General features: G+C 39.9%; 2 protein-coding genes across 3 annotated transcripts in view; one reads left to right on the top strand and one right to left on the bottom strand.

Annotated features, from left to right (window-relative positions):
* TIMP4 (TIMP metallopeptidase inhibitor 4) overlaps window positions 1-10,924 on the top strand; it is a 57,207-nt gene extending 46,283 nt beyond the window's left edge. Inside the window, exons 3-5 of the mRNA XM_050957920.1 lie at window positions 7,146-7,260; window positions 8,750-8,874; window positions 9,156-10,924. Of these exons, the coding sequence (XP_050813877.1) occupies window positions 7,146-7,260; window positions 8,750-8,874; window positions 9,156-9,353 (438 nt within the window). The 3' untranslated portion in view covers window positions 9,354-10,924. The remainder of the gene's footprint in view (window positions 1-7,145; window positions 7,261-8,749; window positions 8,875-9,155) is intronic.
* SYN2 (synapsin II) overlaps window positions 1-19,084 on the bottom strand; it is a 427,960-nt gene that overhangs the window by 144,882 nt on the left and 263,994 nt on the right. For both annotated transcript variants that reach the window (XM_050957819.1, XM_050957820.1), the window contains exon 5: window positions 17,884-17,973. In XM_050957819.1, coding sequence (XP_050813776.1) covers window positions 17,884-17,973 — 90 coding nt within the window. The remainder of the gene's footprint in view (window positions 1-17,883; window positions 17,974-19,084) is intronic.

A 19,084-nucleotide genomic window follows, 5' to 3' on the forward strand; every position in this document is an offset into this window, starting at 1 on the left:
GGTCCACCGGAGCCGAGGGACCGGCAACTGGCAGCCAGCAGAGCGCCCCCCCACAGTGTGCTGCCATGCTTGGGGCGGCGATATGGCTAGAGCCCTGCCTCCTGCATCCATATGTGCCACAAGCTGACTAAGATACCAGCCCCGGCACTTACGGCACACTCCACAAGGGCACAGGCCTCATCAGCGGCATTCCTGGCTCAGGTCCTGATCCAAGAAATCTGCAGGGCACCAATTTGGTCCTCAGTACATACCGTTACCTCTCATTACGCCATAATCCAGCATGCCAGAGATTATGCAGTTTTCAGCAGAACGATGCTCCAATCAGCGATTCCATAACTCTGATCCCACCGCCTAGGTAAGGCTTGGGAGTCTCCTAATTGGAATCAACATGAGCAAACACTCGAAGAAAAAATGGTTACACACCTTCTTGTAACTGTTGTTCTTCGAGATGTGTTGCTCACATCCATTCCAATACCCATCCTCCTACCCCTCTGTCAGAGTAGCGGGCAAGAAGGAACTGAAGAGGGGCCAGATTAGCAGGGACATATATTCAGCGCCATTAAGGCGCCACTCCAGGGGGCTCCACAGCCGACCTAATGGGAGCTGCTAAGGGAAAACTTTCTGACGACTGTGCATGCGGCGCGCACACACAAGTGGAATGGATATGAGCAACACATCTCAAAGAACAACAGTTACAAGACGGTGAGTAATCATTTTTTGTTGTGTTAATTTTTATGTTAAAAGCATTGCTCCCTCCCATTGCAGAGAAGACTAAATCTACAAAATTTAAAGAAATAGTGTAAAAATGTTCACAATTTAGGTCGTTAAATATTAACACAATTAAAAAATTTTTGTAACCAGCAGCAACATAGTTTTACTACTAGTCTCACACGCAGTTTACATTACACAGTACAAAGAGGTACTGACGCTTTGTACTCTTATTTTATATTTAGCGGTAGGTGTTTAAATTTAAGTAATTTTTCTTTAACTGGGAAAAATGTTTAGAGTATTGCACTAACACTAAAACTTAGCAAGTGATGTATTAGTAGATAATATTTGCTTTTATAATATAAATAATAACAATCTTGATTTTGCCACCCATTCTTGCATAGCAAGGTACATAATGCTCAGGGTAAACCGCATGCTCAGGGTTTAGCTGATCACCATATTGGGGTCAGGAAGGAATTTTCCTCCAGGGCAGATTGGCAGAGGCCCTGGAGGTTTTTCGCCTTCCTCTACAGCGTGGGGCATGGGTCACTTGCTGGAGGATTCTCTGCATCTTGAAGTCTTTAAATCATGATTTGACTACTTCAATGGCTCAGACAAGGCTAGGGGTTTGTTGCGGGAGTGGGTGGGTGAGATTCTGTGGCCTGCATTGTGCAGGAGGTCAGATTAGATGATCATACTAGTCCCTTCTGACCTTAAAGTCTATGACTCTATGAATCCACTACCTTTAAAGGGACTGCTTGTGTATCTTGACACTAAGTATAACAGCAGTAGAATGAGGCCCATATAAACAATACCATCCCACAAGAAATCACAGCACTTTACAAACCTAAACTGATATACAGAGAAAATTCATTTTTAGTACACATAAATGTAGTTCCATTCCAGGGCTGAATTTAGGGCACAAATGAAAATCTAGGAGATATACTGCTAGAGAAATGCAGCCACATTTAGTGAAAAATACAGCACGTGTTTAAACAAAGAACAGCAACCCTGCACAAAGAAGAACAATGCCTCATACAATTGAAAATGCCTGGAGAATATAGCAGACAGAATGTAATTACCACAACAGAATTTAATCAGGTTAACATGGAGGTTAGCACTCATACCTTTAAGAAAAGTACCATGAGACCTTTAAATGACTACAAGTGGCCATGACCTCAGTTATATATTTCAGTGAGACAACATCTGCCAGAACACAGTGTTCTCTAATATCAGGCTGGTCCATGCCTACAGAGAGAAGAGTTCCACCCACTGAATCACCCGTACCACTGTTTGTAGTCCTTAGGACTTCCTTGGATGTCTCCTATCTAGAAAAGTGATCCAACTGAAACCAGAGATCTAAGTGGTTCACAGCATAGTGTGGCATGGCACCAGGCCATTTTCATATGTTTTAAAAATCCTCAGTGCACCACTTATAGTGGAAGTTATTTATTGGGACAGATCTGAACCACTTCTTTAACATAATCCAAATCATTTAAAAAAAATCATTGGCTAGACCTCTGTATCAGTCTCTATGGCAATGTCTTCACTGCCGAGTTAAGTTAAATTATCTGTGCTTGAGTTAGATTAACTCGAATGAGAGCTGCCACACGATGAAATAACACTGGAGTTGCAAAAATTATTGGATTAGCAGCATAGCCTATGTTAGTGTGACGTTGCACTCTGTGATTTTATGAAAATATGCTAATAAGTGGTGAATATAATGTAACCGGAATATGCTTCATGCAAAAGGTCTCTTGAAAGGTTTCATTACAGAGTTTATAATCTACTGAGTGTGGTCATCCTATTTGTATGTATGTATCATTCTTGTATCTGAAACTAGGAATATGAAATATAACTCTGAGGGTCTATTGTAATTATGCAAAGTATGGGCCATTAATGGTAGTTTGGAATCTTGATGGCTCCCATCACCCAGAACAATTGACTGTGGATGGCTCTGTTTGCTTGCAGGCCTTCCTGTAAGTCAGGCTGGGAGGAATGAAGGCTTGGGGTCTCACAGGACATGTGACCATTTCACCTGGTACTGAAATCCATCTTGAACCTGATGCTTTTCTATTTAGGAGGAGGGCTGGGAATCCAGAGAGGGACAAAGGATTCCCACCTTGTGCAAAGCTATATAAGGGGGTGAAACAGAACAAAGGGGGCTGCAATCCTGAGAAATCCTCTAGCTACCACCTGAGCTGGAACAAGAGCTGTACCAGGGGAAAAGATTGTGCCCAGACTAGGAAGGCGTCCAGTCTGTATAAAAGCTTATTGAAACATCTCTGAGGGTGAGATTTTATCTGGATTCAGCCTTCTTACTGTATTAGGTTTAGACTTGCGTGTTTTATTTTATTTTGCTTGGTAATTCACTTTGTTCTGTCTGTTACTTGGAACCACTTAAATTCTACTTTTTGTATCTAATAAAATCACTTTTTACTTATTAATTAACCCAGAGTATGTATTAATACTGGGGGTGGGGGGGGGACAAACAGCTGTGCATCTCTCTCTATGAGTTTACCCTGTATAAGCTTTAGACAGCGTAAAACAGATTTATTTGGGGTTTGGACCCCACTGGGAGATGGGCATCTGAGTGTTAGAGACAGGAACACTTAAGCTGCTTTCAGTTAAGCCTGCAGTTTGTGGGACATCATTCAGACCTGGGTCTCTGTTTGTAGCCAGCAAGTGTGTCTGGCACAACCAGACAGGGTTCTGGAGTCCCAAGTTGGCAGGGAAGGCAGGGGCAGAAGTAGTCTTGGCACATCGGTTGGCAGCCTCAAGGGGGTTTCTGTGATCCAACCTGTCACAGTTAGTATCTGATGAGTCGTGGTAACTCAGGCTGTAAGCTATACCCCATAATGGACTTGCTATCATGAATTCAAAGCATCACTGTACTAGAGTTAGGGGTTTTTTTTTGCATGGACAGGACTCAAGCTAGCTCAGCACTGAAGGGAAGCACTATATCTTGTCATAAGGGTATGTCTACACAGCAAATAAAAAAAAAAGTCCCATGGCAGTGAGTCTCAGAGCCTAGGGCCTGGTCTACACTACGACTTTAGGTCAAATTTAGCAGCGTTACCTTTATTTAACCCTGGACCCGTCCACACCACGAAGCCCTTATTTTCTACTTAAAGGGCTCTTTAAATCGATTTCTTTACTCCACCTCCGACAAGGGGATTAGCGCTGAAATCAGCCTTGCAGGTTCGAATTTGGGATAGTGTGGACACAATTCAACAGTATTGGCCTCCAGGAGCTATTCCAGAGTGCTCCATTGTGACTGCTCTGGACAGCGCTCTCAACTCAGATGCACTGGCCAGGTAGACAGGAAAAGGCCCACGAACTTTTGAATTTCATTTCCTATTTGGCCGGCATGTTTGTAGAGCTCACGCAGAGCTCATCAGCATGATGTGCACATTGCCGGGGCACATTGCCTGGCCCGTACTTTGTGAGAAGTCTATGACCATGTCCTTCTCGTCATTACGCTGCCGTTGCCTCCTCGCTTGGTTTTGTGCGAAACAATTGTCTGCTGTTGCTCTGACGGAGGGAGGGCCGACTGACGACATGGCTTACAGGGAATTAAAATCAACAAAAGGGGTGGCTTTGCATCAAGGAGAAACACAAACAACTGTCATACAGAATGGCCCCCTCAAGGACTGAACTCAAAGCCCTGGGCTTAGCAGGCCGATGATTTCACAAAACAAATCGGGTCAATTTCTTGTTTTGATCCATCTATCTTTTACATCTTAGGTTGGCAGCACATGGTGCAGTACAAGTGCTAGCCATCGTCATCTCCTGGGTACTCAGCAGAAGACGGGAATGACCTGGCTGAGTCACTCCCATGTCTGCCCAGGCGCCCCTGACCGACCTCACCGTGGTCGGCTAAAAGAGCATCCAGGAATATGACGATGATGGCTACCAATCGTAATGCACCGTCTCCTGCCAAAAGGCAATGAGCTGCTGCTGTGTAGCAATGCAGTCCCATGTCTGCCAGCACCCAGGAGACATACGGTGACAGTCAGCTGTGCAGGCTCCATGCTTGCTGTGGTATGTCAGCAAGGTAACCCAGGGAAAAAAGTGAAAAACGATTATCTGCCGTTGCTTTCACAAAGGGAGGGAGGGAGAGGGGGGTCTTATGACATGTACCCAGAACCACCTACGACACTGTTTTTACCCCATCAGGCATTAGGATCTCAACCCAGAATTCCAATGGGCAGTGGAGACTGCGGGAACTGTGGGATAGCTACTCACAGTGCAACGCTCTGGAAGTCGACACTAGCCTCGGTACTGTGGACACAGTCCGCCGACTTAATGCACTTAGTGTATTTTGTGTGGGGATACACACAATCGACTTATAAAAACGATTTCTGAAAAACCGACTTCTATAAATTTGACCTAATTTCGTAGTGTAGACATACCCTAGGTCAACTGACTCAGGCTCATGCTGCAGAGTCAAAAGTTCAAGCTTGGACTGTAGCCATAGCTCTGAAACTCAGCAAGGTGGGAGGGTCTTGGAGTCCAGGCTCATCCAGAGCCCAAACGTCTATAGTGATATTTTTAGCCCTTCAGGTGACCTGGGCTCTGCGATTCATTGCCTCAGGGATCTTTTTGTTTATGCTGTGTAAATGTGCCCTAAGAGAATACACCCCAAGCAATGCAATGGTTGCATTACTTTTAGAATCAGTGGCCTAATTTTCAGAGGTGCTGAGCCCTTACAGCTGCCATTGACTTCAACATGAGCTGTAAGGACTCGAAATTCTGAAATTCAGGCTCAATGTTATCATTAGAAGCAGTGTCTCTGCAACATGCACATGGTTCTGCTGCTTCCTATGGCCACCTTTAGAGAGGATCCTGTGTATCAGCACAAGATTTGCAGGCTTAGCTAATTTGACTTAATTTTGTTTAACACAAATATAAACAAACACAGAAGTTGTGATTTAATAATTTTGGGCATCCTTATTTTATCTGCATAGGTGGCTCTTTGCATTAAGGATAGAACACTTTTTTATCCTCGGTGTTTATTTCTTGTACAAAGAATTTCAGATTGTTTTACATCAGAGATCCAATGGCAACAATCAATTCTTGACTTTTTTCTCATTCTTTAATCAAGAGGCTTTAGAAACCAACACATTTACAATATATTTGCAAGTCCCATGCAGTATTTAAATCCCTGAGAAGAATTTGAGTATGATTAATTTTTTTTCCAGTAATGCCAACTGTACTTGGAATCTGTGAACCTTGCAACTGTCAACACACAGTATGATGTAAACAAAAGGGGCCTTCTTTGTGATGGAGTTCCAGTTATATCATATTGTAGGTGATGACAGGCATTTTGAAATTGATTAGGACCTCTCCTGTTTGGGTACAATTAGACTTGTTTTGCAAGTATTATGTTAAAAATGTATTTCAGAGCTGAATATGGAAGTGCTATTTGGACAGCATGCTGCATAGTTATTGCACGGGTTTTGTTACAAAAACTTCCAATTTCAATTGAGTGCTGCAGGCTGTAAACTCTAAGGGCATGTTCCCATACTCTTTATGAAGGCAGAACTCCAATTATTCTTAGACCAAAATCACAGGAGGCCAAGTTCTGGCCCTGAATATGTCCAGGCAGCATCCACTGAAGATAACGGAGTTGTGCAAAAGTATACTTTATTCCACACAGGTTCTTTCCCTGCACCACCAGTGGATCTATCTTGTGTGAAAATCTATCTAGAGGAGCATGCTCACTAATGTTTTACTAGAAGAGTATCAACAGTCTCCTCTGCAGTTTTTAACAGCTTGCACTAAGGACAGAAATTAGAATCTGGGATTCTCAAGCTAACTACATGATGTTCCTTACAGGACACCCCATTATTGTAACAAAGACAACATTTGTCCAAACGAATACAGTTAGATCAACTTGTGTCTCTAGAGAGTTAAAACTGTAATGTGCTTTTTTAAATGACTTGGTATCTGCAGTGTGGCTGAATTCTTCCATTGCTCCTTAAATGTAAGATGCCAATAATGCGTCTTTTACATTTTAAAAATTGGAATGGTTTGAGGGTCTATGAAACCCCTCCTGAAGAGTGTACCTTTTAAAATCTGTAATTCTATAAAATGCAGGCATAATTCCCTTGCCTCTTACCTCAGAACAATGGAATACATTTCATTTTAAATTACAGATTGGGCCAAACCTCCGATCTGTACACCCTTAATGGTAGGGAAGGTTTTGAATTTCTGATACAGATTCAGACTTCACAGCTTGAGCTCACCCCTATTTCAAAGAGAAACATCAAGCCATTGTTTCCGTCACTGCCCATGGGAGCTGTTGAGGTTCAAAATTTTGTTCAAATATCGTTCATCTACTCTAAAGTTTTGGTTTACTCAAGTCATATTTTTGTTTCCAAATAAAATTCTTGGTGCAATAACACATTTTTATTTTTTTGGAAAAATTTCAGATGTTTAAGGGGTTTGAAAAACTGAACGATGTTCAGTATGTCTATACTCCTTTTGATTCATCTCTCTGTGGAGTGAAACTAGACGCTAACAACAAGAAGCAGTATCTCCTCACAGGTAAAAGGAAAACAAATCTTAACATATAAAAAACCCCAACACTGTTTAATGATTTATCTAGTTGACTTCGTACCAAATATAGAATTAATACTGTAATTAGTAATTTATGGACAACAAAGTGATACTAACATAAAAATCTACAGAGTAACATACCGATACTACTACTGTGGTTTTATATATTTAGAGCTCTGCAAATCTGATATTCAGTTTATATTTGTATAATCTATATCTGTAGATGTGAATATCCATGGACCACTTTTGCGGATTGTGGATTGGATGTGGATACAAATTTTGTATCCGTACAAGGCTCTCTTTATATATAGTACTTTTCAACTTTCAGCAGTAGATTCAGAGGTGAATGTAAGCCGGTACGCCCCGGTACAGCATACCGGCAAGGCCTGGCTTCCCCAGGTGGCAATTTAAAGGGCCTGGGGCTCCCAGCAGTGGCTGGAGCCCCAGGCCCTTTAATTTGCTACTAGAGCCCCGCTACTGGAGCCCTGGGGTAGTGGCGGTGGGGCTCCAGAGATTATTGAAAGGGCCGGGGCTTCCGCTGCCTCTATTGCCCTGGGCCCTTTAAATAGCTGCCGGAGAGCTGCCACCGCTACCCCAGGGCAGCGGGGACTATTTAAAGGGCAGGTGCAGTAGAGGCAGGGGAGCCCTGGGCCCTTTAAATAACCACTGGAGCCCTGCTGCCAGAGCCCTGGGGTAGCAGCAGCAGCAGCAGCCGGGGGCTCCGGCAGCAGTTTAAAGGGCCTGGGGCGGTAGTGGCGGCTGACCCCTAGGCCCTTTAAACTGCTGCCGGAGCCCTCGACTGCCACTTCTACCCTGGCGGGGGAGGGCACTTACTGGTACAGGGCGGGCCGGGGCTGGCTCTGACCCCCACATTCCTGCCCCTTCCTTGGGCCAGAGCCGGCCCCAACCCAGCCCCATACCGGTAAGTCTCTATTTCTACTTTCACCCCTGAGTAAATCTCATAGTGCTTTAACAAAGGAGGTCAGTATCATTATGTAAATAGCAATTTCTGTTACAAAGTCTGGCCTTTCTCTAGCAGGACTCAGTCCATTATTTTGTCCTATTACCATATTAAACTCTAATCCTGCAAACAATTCCACACGAGTGGTCCCACTGGGTTAATTGGATTACTTACATGACAAATGTGTTTGCAGAATAGGGTCCTTAATTACTGCCAGATGTTTGTAAAATGATTTTGAATTCTAGTTTCACATAGTACTGTTTTCATGTCCCTTGCTGGCAGACCATCAGCATCTTTTGAGAAATTATATTAACATTTTTCAATCTGAATGTAACAGCACAATAGTTAAGCTGAGCTGTTGTACTTGCAGTTTAAACAACAGTTACTGAAAACACGTGAAATCTAACTTATTTGGAGCTACTAGTTTCAAACTTTAGAGTTTTCTCACCATGTAGACTAAGGTTTACAGTACACTCTGCTTCACAAACTTTATTTTTGTTATTTCCCCCCATATAGGCCAAATATTAAATGATGGTAAAGTTCTCATCCATTTATGCAATTACATTGAACCATGGGATGATTTATCCTTGTCTCAAAAGAAGAGTCTTAACCAGAGGTACCAAATGGGCTGTGGCTGCAAAGTAAGTATAGAAATCAGCAATAACAGTGACTGTCTAATAGGTTCAAGGTTCAATTCTTAGAGGAAATAGACTTTTTTTCTTGGTTGGAACTGCAAAACCAGTGTCTTATGTACAATACATTTGATAAATTATTTGATTTCCATATTACTACTTATTTCAAGATCAGTACAGACATTTTGAGTAAACTTTCATACACTGAAAAAGTGTGAAACAAATGACAAATGTCATTCTAATGAAAATTTTGATGAGTACACAGAACTAACTTCACATTTCACATTTAGATTACTACCTGCTACATGGTGCCCTGCTCAATCACTACACCAAATGAGTGTCTCTGGACAGACTGGCTGATAGAAAGGAAGCTGTATGGGCACCAGGCCAAACATTATGCCTGTATCAAGCGAAGCGATGGCACTTGCAGCTGGTACCGAGGTGGCCCCCCGCCAGAGAAAGTGTTTACTGACATCAGCGAACCTTAACATGATCACTTCCTAAAAAGCCTGGGAGGCTAATTCCATAAATGTTGCACACTCACAGCTTTGAACCGCCAACATCTTATGTATCTGTTGCTTAGAAATTAAAAAAAATTGTTCTGTACAAGTGAAAGTACAGAGTTTGTGGAATTGGCACCCAGGCATGAAGAAGAGCAAATCTCTTGGAGGTAGCTTATAAAGTTCTGCTTTGTATACAGGGGCTTTAGTTGAGAATGGTCCTCTGTGTTCTCAGAGGCACAACAACTTCCCTTTTTACCAGTATGAATGTAGAAGAACAAAAGAATGATCAGATTTTTGCCCCCTACTCCAGTTACCTAGCAGATTAAGAAAACCCTGTGTTTCAATCCAAAACAGTCTTTCTGATACATGAAGAATGTTTTATATAACTATTTTTTTTTCTGTATGGAAGCCTTCTGAAAAAAAGAATAATTATTGTACAGTGTATATGTAAAGTATTTTAACGATGTGCTGTAAAAAAGATTCAAAGTCATGTTTTCTTCATATTTGTTGAAACAAGTTAAACATTTTTGTGATTAAAAGCTTCTATGTTTTTCTTTTTTGTATGTTACTTAAATGTCCTATTTCTTACACATGTATTATAACATTTTTTAATTATTAGGTTAAATATATATCTTTGATAATCACAAATGCCTATCCAATTCATTGATCCAATGGATTGGCACATACTGTAAAGAGAAAAGTTCTAATGCTTAGGTATTACACCAACAGAAAAATTATGACAATATGCACCCGTAGACTAGTTAGATTTACAGGAAAAGTAAAGCATGAACATTGTCAGTGTAGTAATGGCACCCAGTAAAGCCTCTGTACACATGTGACCATATTACTATCATATTTCACTAGTGTTATAAGCCCCATTTCTAGCCTGAGACTGACTTTAAGAAATTGCCCAAAATTTATTTGATGATTTTTAATTCTTCAGATTTCAATACAAAATTTACCATTTTTTGGGTAGTCATTTGCACTTTGTGACAATGAATTTCACAGCTTGCAAAAAGTACCAGAAAGGTGTTATCTTTTTGGAGGTTGGGGGGGAAAAAGGCAAGATTTTAACATTTGAAAACACAATACTGAGCATGCATACATTTCCATATGTTTCTAAGTTTAAAGAGGCAAATTAATAAGGGATGGCAAACTTCAAAAGTTTGGCACCAAAGTTGAGAATAATTATCCACATCTATCTGAACCTCTGAGTTTGAGAAACTGAGTAGGAATCCTCATGAGATAAAGACTCTGTTCTGACATTTCCAATATCTCCTGAATATTGCCAGGTCAGAACCATCTAAAAAATATTCTGCTCCTCATTGTGTTTTTGAATTTCGCCATGTAGATTCCAGATGTGGCTACAATTAATGCAAAGGGAGCTGCCATATGAAAACTGAGAACAATAGTTAGATTTAATGACTTTGAACCTCAAAAATAGTTCAGGTTTGAATAGAGCCATTTATTTGATATGAATGGATTCAATAGCTTTGGAACTTACTGAATGATACATCATGATATAGTAATGGACTAAATGGTCTTTGGAATTGTTATAGTTTATGGGGTTAAGAATCCTACTTTCTGAATACTGTCTATACTTATTTCAGAGTGGTAGGTGAGTTAGTCTGTATCAGCAAAAACAACGAGGAGTCCTTGTGGCACCTTAGAGACTAGCTAATTTATTTGGAAATAAGCTTATGCCCAAATTAATTTGCTAGTCTCTAAGGCAGGGGTCCCCAACGCGGTGCTCACAGGTGCCATGGCGCCCGCCAGGGCGTCTAAGTGCGCCCACGTACTGGCCAGTGGACAAGCATCCGCCGAAATGCTGCCGACAAGCTGCGCCATCCAGAGGTGTCGCTGCCAAAATGCCGCTGACTGGTGGCATTTCGGCGGCGACGCCTCTGGATGATGCTGCTTATTGGCAGCATTTCCACAGTGATGTCTGTTAACGCTCGTCGGCGGAATTTCGGCAGATGCTCGTCCGCCACGACGGTCCTCCGTGGCTCGTCGTCTGGCACTCGCCAGACGAAAAAGGCTGGGAACCACTGCTCTACGGTGCCACAGGGACACCTCGTTGTTTTTGTCTATACTTAGTTTGCCATGCAGCTCTAAGACTGAAATCCTACAAAAACTTATGCAGATGCTTAAGTTTATGCTCATCAGTAGTTCCATTCAACTCAATGGAAGGTGCACACATGTCTATTACATTGGGCAAACAATGCATACTTGTATAACTATGTGTTGTCATGACACTTTTTAGTTTATTGTCTCTGTTGATGTCCCTATGGCATCAATATATATTTTTACAATTGAGTAAATCCATGTTTACACAATAGACAATAACAAGTTTGAAGATGCTTCTGTAATAGCATAACAAATAATATATTTAAATATTTTCTGGCTAAGGATTTACATATTTTATGCAACACATCAAGTTGGGAGGTATCTGTCTTGTTGGTTCTCATATATTGGTACTTGCATGAAAATCATCATCATCTCTTTTTAGGATGACTGTGAAAAAAATGAAACCATAAAATAACTAAAACAATTCATCCGCAACAAACAAAAATACCTAGGTTAGAAACCTCTAACATCTTATTTAGTCACATAAAAGGAAGACTATTTAGCACTAAGGCTGAAAAACTGAATTTACACCACACACAGCACCTGAGATTTACATCCAAAAAAATGAATAATCCTAAATGCCAGTACCATTGACACAGCACTTTCTTAGGAGCAAAAGGTGGGATAAGATCAGAGCTTCTGCCTTGCATTTGAATTTGCTTATACTTGTTGCTTTACAATAAAACAGAAAGTAGTGTTGTGTAGTTATTGCAGTACAAGAACATTTTGTCCTTAATCTATATAAAATGTAGTAAATATTAATAGGCTGTAATAATTCAAGAAAAGAATTAGTAGTCAATATAACACAACACAGTAGTCAATAAAGCCTCTGGGGACAGAAAGCTTTACTTCTTGGAAGAGTAGGTCACCACTACTATCTAATAATCAATATTTCACCCTGTGTTTTGATTTCAGACCAACTATGCTCTTTTAATTTAAGGTAATGTATTAAAATACCATTAATTTCTTCTGATAAACATAAAACCCTGCCAGTATTCTGCTCAAAAAATGCAGTTTGCAAAAATTAATTTTATCCATAGATTTTTGTATTATGATTATTTATACAAATTATATGCTGTGAAAGCTACATGTTTTCCAAAAACAAAAATGAACTGCAGATAAAATTTTTGGTAGTGTGATTTACTGCTAGTGCAGTGCATATATTTGAATATACCCTATAGGTATATGTAGTTAACTAGAACTCATTGCCTTCTGTCATACCAAAACAATTCCTAGATGAAGCTGCAATAGCTTTATGATCATACCCATTTTCTATCAAACACCTGGCTAATTTAGTCTATAGTACATGTACAGTGGGGTATTTGTTTTCAAATTCATTTTATTGTAATGGTGTATTTTGAACAGCACTATATAGTAAATGGATATTTTCTGCTTTGTAACTTGTTTATTGTACTTCTGTTTATATTTTAAAATTATAAAGTAAGCAGGCCTTAAACTCAATGAATATAACACACTTTGCCTTCTTTCATCCTAAACTGTAAGTTTTTTCTTCAATATTTATATATGATTTATATTTCAAGCAAAACTCTTAAGTATGAATTTTGCTATATGAAATATCAGTTTTCTATATTCAGTCTATCAAACATTTTACAACTGATTTGCCATAAACTATCCAATATAAGGTGTTTCAAAACTAGTGTCTGTTGAGTCTGATTTCTGTGTTTGAACTTAAATCTGACTAGATTTTCCACTGTGGAGAACAGAGAATCTGTCTTTCTAATAACAAGGAGAGGTAGAGCTTTAAAAGGATACTTCCAAATGAGTACTTATTTTACAATATTGACAAGGACTGTAGGGGGAAAAAATCATCTACAGTAAAGCTTTCAACGTGTATTTTCATATTAAGATTTTCACTGTATTAGCATTCATATATTACAGCAACAATCTATTTTTAAAAGAGAATGTCCGCTTTCCAGTTCCTGTAACTTCAGTGTGTGAGTGTTTGTCACATTACATTGAAGGTCAAGTATGAAATACAGCTTCATATATCTTTTGGTCTTGATTTGAATGTAACTTATCTGACTCATATTCACAGTTGGAAAGACCTAAGAGAAGGGAGGCTGTGCAAGTGAAAAAAATGAAAAAAAATCAAAGGTTATTACTGAAATCATTTAGTTATGAATAGCTAAATACTGTCTTCCTGTTCTTAAAATCATTCTAATTAAATGTTATCAATGTGTCCTACAAATAAGCCTGAACAGGCCATTTTTTTCATGGGAGAATGTAAGGAGATAGAAATGTAGTGAGAAAAGAAAACTAATTCCTGAAAGGAAAGCTGCAAACACGTGACCCAAGCTATGATGAGTTCAGAAAGCACCATTTTGTAAGGTTTCAATCACTTTTTTTTTTTTAGTGAAATGTCCCTGTTCCAAAAAGCTTTCCATTAAACAGCTCCCAAGCTTGCATCAGAGAATGCTATCTTTGTTTACTTACCTTTTATTGCCTTTGGAAAAACAGTACAAGAGAGCCAGGCACAAATGATCACTAGAGTATGAAAGAAGCAAACGAAATAGAAGCATAACAGTACATCAAGCCTGCTGAGTTCAAAATCTCCTATTCTCAGAGCTTTGGAATACCCTCTTAACCCAAGATACACAGTTTTAAATTGGAGAAAACAAGTTCCAGTTTACGCCTGATGAAGAAATGGGACCAGGATGTACAGGAAAAGAAAAATACTTTCTTTAAAAATCAGAAATTATCTGTATAGGTAAAAATAATCTCAAACCAAGCTGGATAATAATAACATATAAATCAACATTCATTACCCCGATACGGCTTCAGCTCATATACTGAGAAAACATCCCCCACTGGATCATCTTACATCTGTCCACAGAAATTCCAATAAAAGCTATCCAGTATATTTTTTCTGAGCCACAGAGTTTCCAAAACTTCCTCCAGAGGGAAAAACAAACAAACAAATCTACATCTAACTTTCCGAAGTCACTGTAGCACATTTGAAATATACATGACAATCCAATACAGAGACAAAGAAGAGTTGTCTTCAAAATAATATTCATTATACAGGAAATTGTCAACACTCCACAAACTCAGTCAAGCCTTTTGCAATCAGAAGTTCAACAAAAGGCAAAATAATACCTCCTTGCTCAATCACTAACTATTACTGTATAGGATCCAAATAGGTAAGAGGACAAGAACCAACTCTCAAATGCATCTTGCAAAATGTTAACAATCCCATCATCTGTCAAACAATATTTTATGCACTCACAAATAAACACACATTCATAGCTTTCCAAATTTTCATTTCAACTTCAGGAGCTGAATTCAATCTATGCTTTAAGATAGCAGCCAGCAGTAAAACTTGGGGAGATGGTGGTCTTTCTGGAGGGCATTATATGCAAGGTACAAGCAGAGTAACTGGAACTTCAACCAATTCTTGTGACTGAGCAATGGGATATTTTATTCTCTATTTTTGTAATTTCAAATTAGCAGATGTACAAGCAAAAATAGGCTTTTTATAGGCTAGCAAAATAATTAAAAGAGCAAAAATGAGTCACATGAAGGTCAATACTGACCATCTTTATTCTTGGCCATCTTCAGTACGCTAACAAAATGTACAGTATCTAGCATGTGAAAAGGTATACTATGATCTGAAAAGGTGTGATTCTTATTCTCTGTCTATAATGAATTCATCCCAAAACAAAGGACACTGGTTCATTTCTCATGTTTCACTTTTCAAAAATTGGAGAAATTACAAAGTTTTGGACTTTGCTACCAAATGCATCTACACTCGTGTCAGGGAAAGTCCTCTCTATTCTCAAAAGATCCTTGGGGGTTTGGACTGCATGAGATTCACTGCTCTCGATCAGTAACTTTCTTTCTGGAGAGCTCCTGTTCACCTTTCACATCAAATATGTGGCTATTATTGAAGCTCTTCTCACTTGAAGCTGCACATGGGATAGGAGAAAGGATGGGAGTGCTAACCTAATAGTCTATAACAGCCAGGATTCTGCACCAGGCAGCCATAAAAAGAAACAGGGATTTTGCCTCCTTCACAAAAGCTGAGAAGACAGAGTAGAATAATAGGAAGTGATCAGAGAAGGAGATGGGGGACTGTGGATGAAATTGTAATCAACTGAAGTCAGTGGGAGTTTCGCCATTGATTTTAATAGGGTCAGGCAGGATTTTATCCAGAGTAATGTAGTGTCAAATGGAGCTACACAGCAATCCTGGTTCAATGACCTATCATTGACTGCTGATTGCTAATGTTCAAATCATGGCATTGCAACAGTACATGGTATGTTTGAGTCACAATGATGCAACATTATACAACAGATATTGAAAGGTAAAGTTGGGGCTTTGTGCTGAGACTGCCTTGTGCCTCATTGCTATTTCGATCCAGGGCAAATGGCTCTCCAGCTCTGCATGGTTGAATGCCTCTCCTCTAGACAAATATAGCTATGGAAGAATCTACATTTAGAAACAATAATAAAAGAAAAATTAAAAGAAGGCTGCAAGATAAGACACTAAGCCCGCACCAGTCACGCAGATCCTGTAGGGTCTAAATGTGGGTGGAGGACAATCTCTTGCAGGTTTGCTAGCAGGTTGAATATTCTACATAAACCTGAATCTCCAGAAAAACAGTCACCTTTATTTACTCTCAGCACTTCGGTCCTCCCTCTGTTTTTACCTTTTGATATCTTCAGAAAGGAGCAAGGTTTTCCCAAAGCCCACTCACAGAACTCCAGAGAACAGGTGTCACCTTTGAACCTCCACCGGTCTTTGGAGGATGTCGGATGGATAGTCTTGACTACTTCAGTGTCTTATTAAATGAGCTGCCTTCACCACACCCGCTCCATATTGTAGCTGAGGCCTAGCCTGATATGAGTAATTAACACATGGAGGGAGGTCTGATTTTGTGGAAGAGATAATTAGGGAAGGGAATAAATCATCAGGTTGAAAACAGAATGTCTGTGCTAAATAAAACAAGTAAACAGGTCAGCAGGCTAAGAAGACAGAATGTCTGAGCCAACTAAGATAAGGAGAATATGCAGGGAACTATTTACTATGAACTAGGTAACAAGGGACAAAAGAAATTAGCAATGTAGAGATGAGATAAAGAAGTCCTCGAAGCAAAGACAGTGTGAGAGCAGTGGATGTTGCACAGGGATTGGTTCCTGAAAAGTATCCAAGCCAATCCAAAAATGTGTGATGCAATGTATAGTAAATGCAATTAGATGTGTAATGTACATAAAGGGAGAAGGTTTGTGTGTAACTTTGAATCTGTGAGGTACCCTGCATCAATCCCCCCTGCCTCTGATCAACTCAGTGCAGCAGTGCTGTATGCCAAACAAAGACACTTGAGTGATAAAGGTGGGAGTCGAACTGAGTTCTTGGGAAGCTGAATGGAAAGAGGTCTCAGAGGGAATCCCAACACATATGTGGGTCTTCATATGGAAGCAGAAAGCATCTGCTCCCCTCCCCCATAACAGGAGGGGAGTGAAACTCACCTGCTCCTGCTGCCAGCTGCCAGTGAACTGAGCTGCCTGCAGAGCTACCCCAAAATTCCTGGTGAGTCATCTAGGGAACTCCCAGTGTTACCTAGCAACTATGCACTGGGGATTATGACATTTGTCCTCCTTAATGTGGTTGCTTAGCTATTGAGACTACTGAGTTGGGATTATGGGGCCTCAGCAGCTTGTTTAACAGATAGGAAGCTGGCATTAGGATCAGGATTGTTATCTGCACCTGGTGCCATGTGGTGTGTGTGGCTGGCTAGGAACCTTCACCCTCCAGAAATTCATGGATGAAGAGAAGTCGTAGCCCTTACTTGGCGATTCCTCAAAGACAACACTCGAGGAAGCAGCCACATTGGGCCTCTGAAAGACACCAGATTTGTGGAACCACTGGAGAATTGCATCAAAAGGTATGAAGTATGTGGGGGCCCTGGGTGAGGTGTGAGCATTTGTTGAGTGAGCAGAAAATCAGGGAATTGTGAACAGCATCGGCTCAGGGGAATGAAGGTAAGAGTTACTGAAACAACCCTGATTTTAGATAGGTTTGCGGTTCCATGTAAACATTTCACGTGGCCTTTCTCACAACCAATAAGATAAGTATTCTGGGAGGCATCACACAGGACTAGACTGGCAACACTTCCACGAAGTATTCCCTGCACTTTAGCATTTATATTCTTTTGTTTGTTAGAACCAGTTTGTCTATCTCAAAGCTGAAGGCAGTAATCTTTCAGTTACCACAAAGATGCTTTCAAGAGGTTACCCAGTATTATGCCACTGGAAATTTCCAAAAGGACATTTAAAAAAATAGACAGTGAATGAATGAATCATGGGTGATTATACCTCCAGTTCTATCCATACAGTAATTGCCTTTTAATGTTACTATTTGCACCTACCATTTCCTTGTGATTTGGGTAGAAGGTTTGTTCAATTAGAGGGAACTTTTCCACACCCAGAGTTTTGGAGATGGACACCAGCTGGGCAAACTGTAAAAGAAAACAACAATGCTTAAGGACAAAAACCAAATTCTGCTGATATGAACTCCAAATTGTCATTCTGCATCTTAATTTGTACATTTCAAAAACTCAAGATCAATTACATATACGTATGTTATGTTCCTTTAAATTCAGCCAGACTGTGGTTCTTTCTATATTCTAATGAAGTGCATATATAACAGCTAATCATTCCATAGCATATATACAGATAACATACATTAGGCTAAGGGCTTTAGATATCTTATACTTGACATATCTTAAGTTTATTTTGTGATAATTATATAAGAAATGTTACATTTTTGTAGCACTTTCCAGCTCAAAATCTTGAAGTACTTCACAATTATTAATTAAGCCTCCCAGAACCTTTGTGATGTTAATTGGTCATTTTGCAAGAAGGGGAACCAGAGAGAGGCGATAAGTGATTTCCCAAGATTACACAGCAAGTCAGTAGGAGAGCAAAGAATAACATTTTAGTTTCCTAGCTCCCTTGTCCTGTGTCTTGATCACAAGACCATCCTTTCAATATCTTTAGTTGAGAAAGATCCCAATTATTTAACAGAATATGTGTTATGTGCATTGTATGCAAGTTTACCCCACACAGAAATGCAGTCACCTCTTGTGTGGATTGCAGTAACTAACAGTGCAAAGCAACACTATTCAGTAGTTTAGGACAGATAATGAAGAGGAATTCCATATTAAATGTACACAACTCAGAAATATCTGTGGGCTGTATTATAACAGTTTAAAAACCAAAATCCCTTGACATTACAGCTAAGCAAGTGTCTAGGGAGCAAGATGATTTTGGCAGTCAGGAGACCCACTATTGTTTCAAGCCTCCAAAGCTTTTAGCATGTAAATACCTGTGATGTATTTAATTGTTAATATGTCAGGCTCAGACAAACAAATTAACACAACAGTATGAATAGCACACTTTGCCGTTAAAAAAAAAAAAAGAAAGTGAAGAACAACAAAACTCTGTACCATAATGTAGTTTGATCAAATACCTTCTCTGTTAAAGCAGTTTAGCGCTGCATACTGAAAACCACAGAAGGGAAATAAGGCTGATGAAAGCTTTGTGTTGGATTTACAACTGACACAGGAT

Source organism: Gopherus flavomarginatus, chromosome 6, assembly GCF_025201925.1.
Source record: "Gopherus flavomarginatus isolate rGopFla2 chromosome 6, rGopFla2.mat.asm, whole genome shotgun sequence".
NCBI lineage: Eukaryota > Metazoa > Chordata > Testudines > Testudinidae > Gopherus > Gopherus flavomarginatus.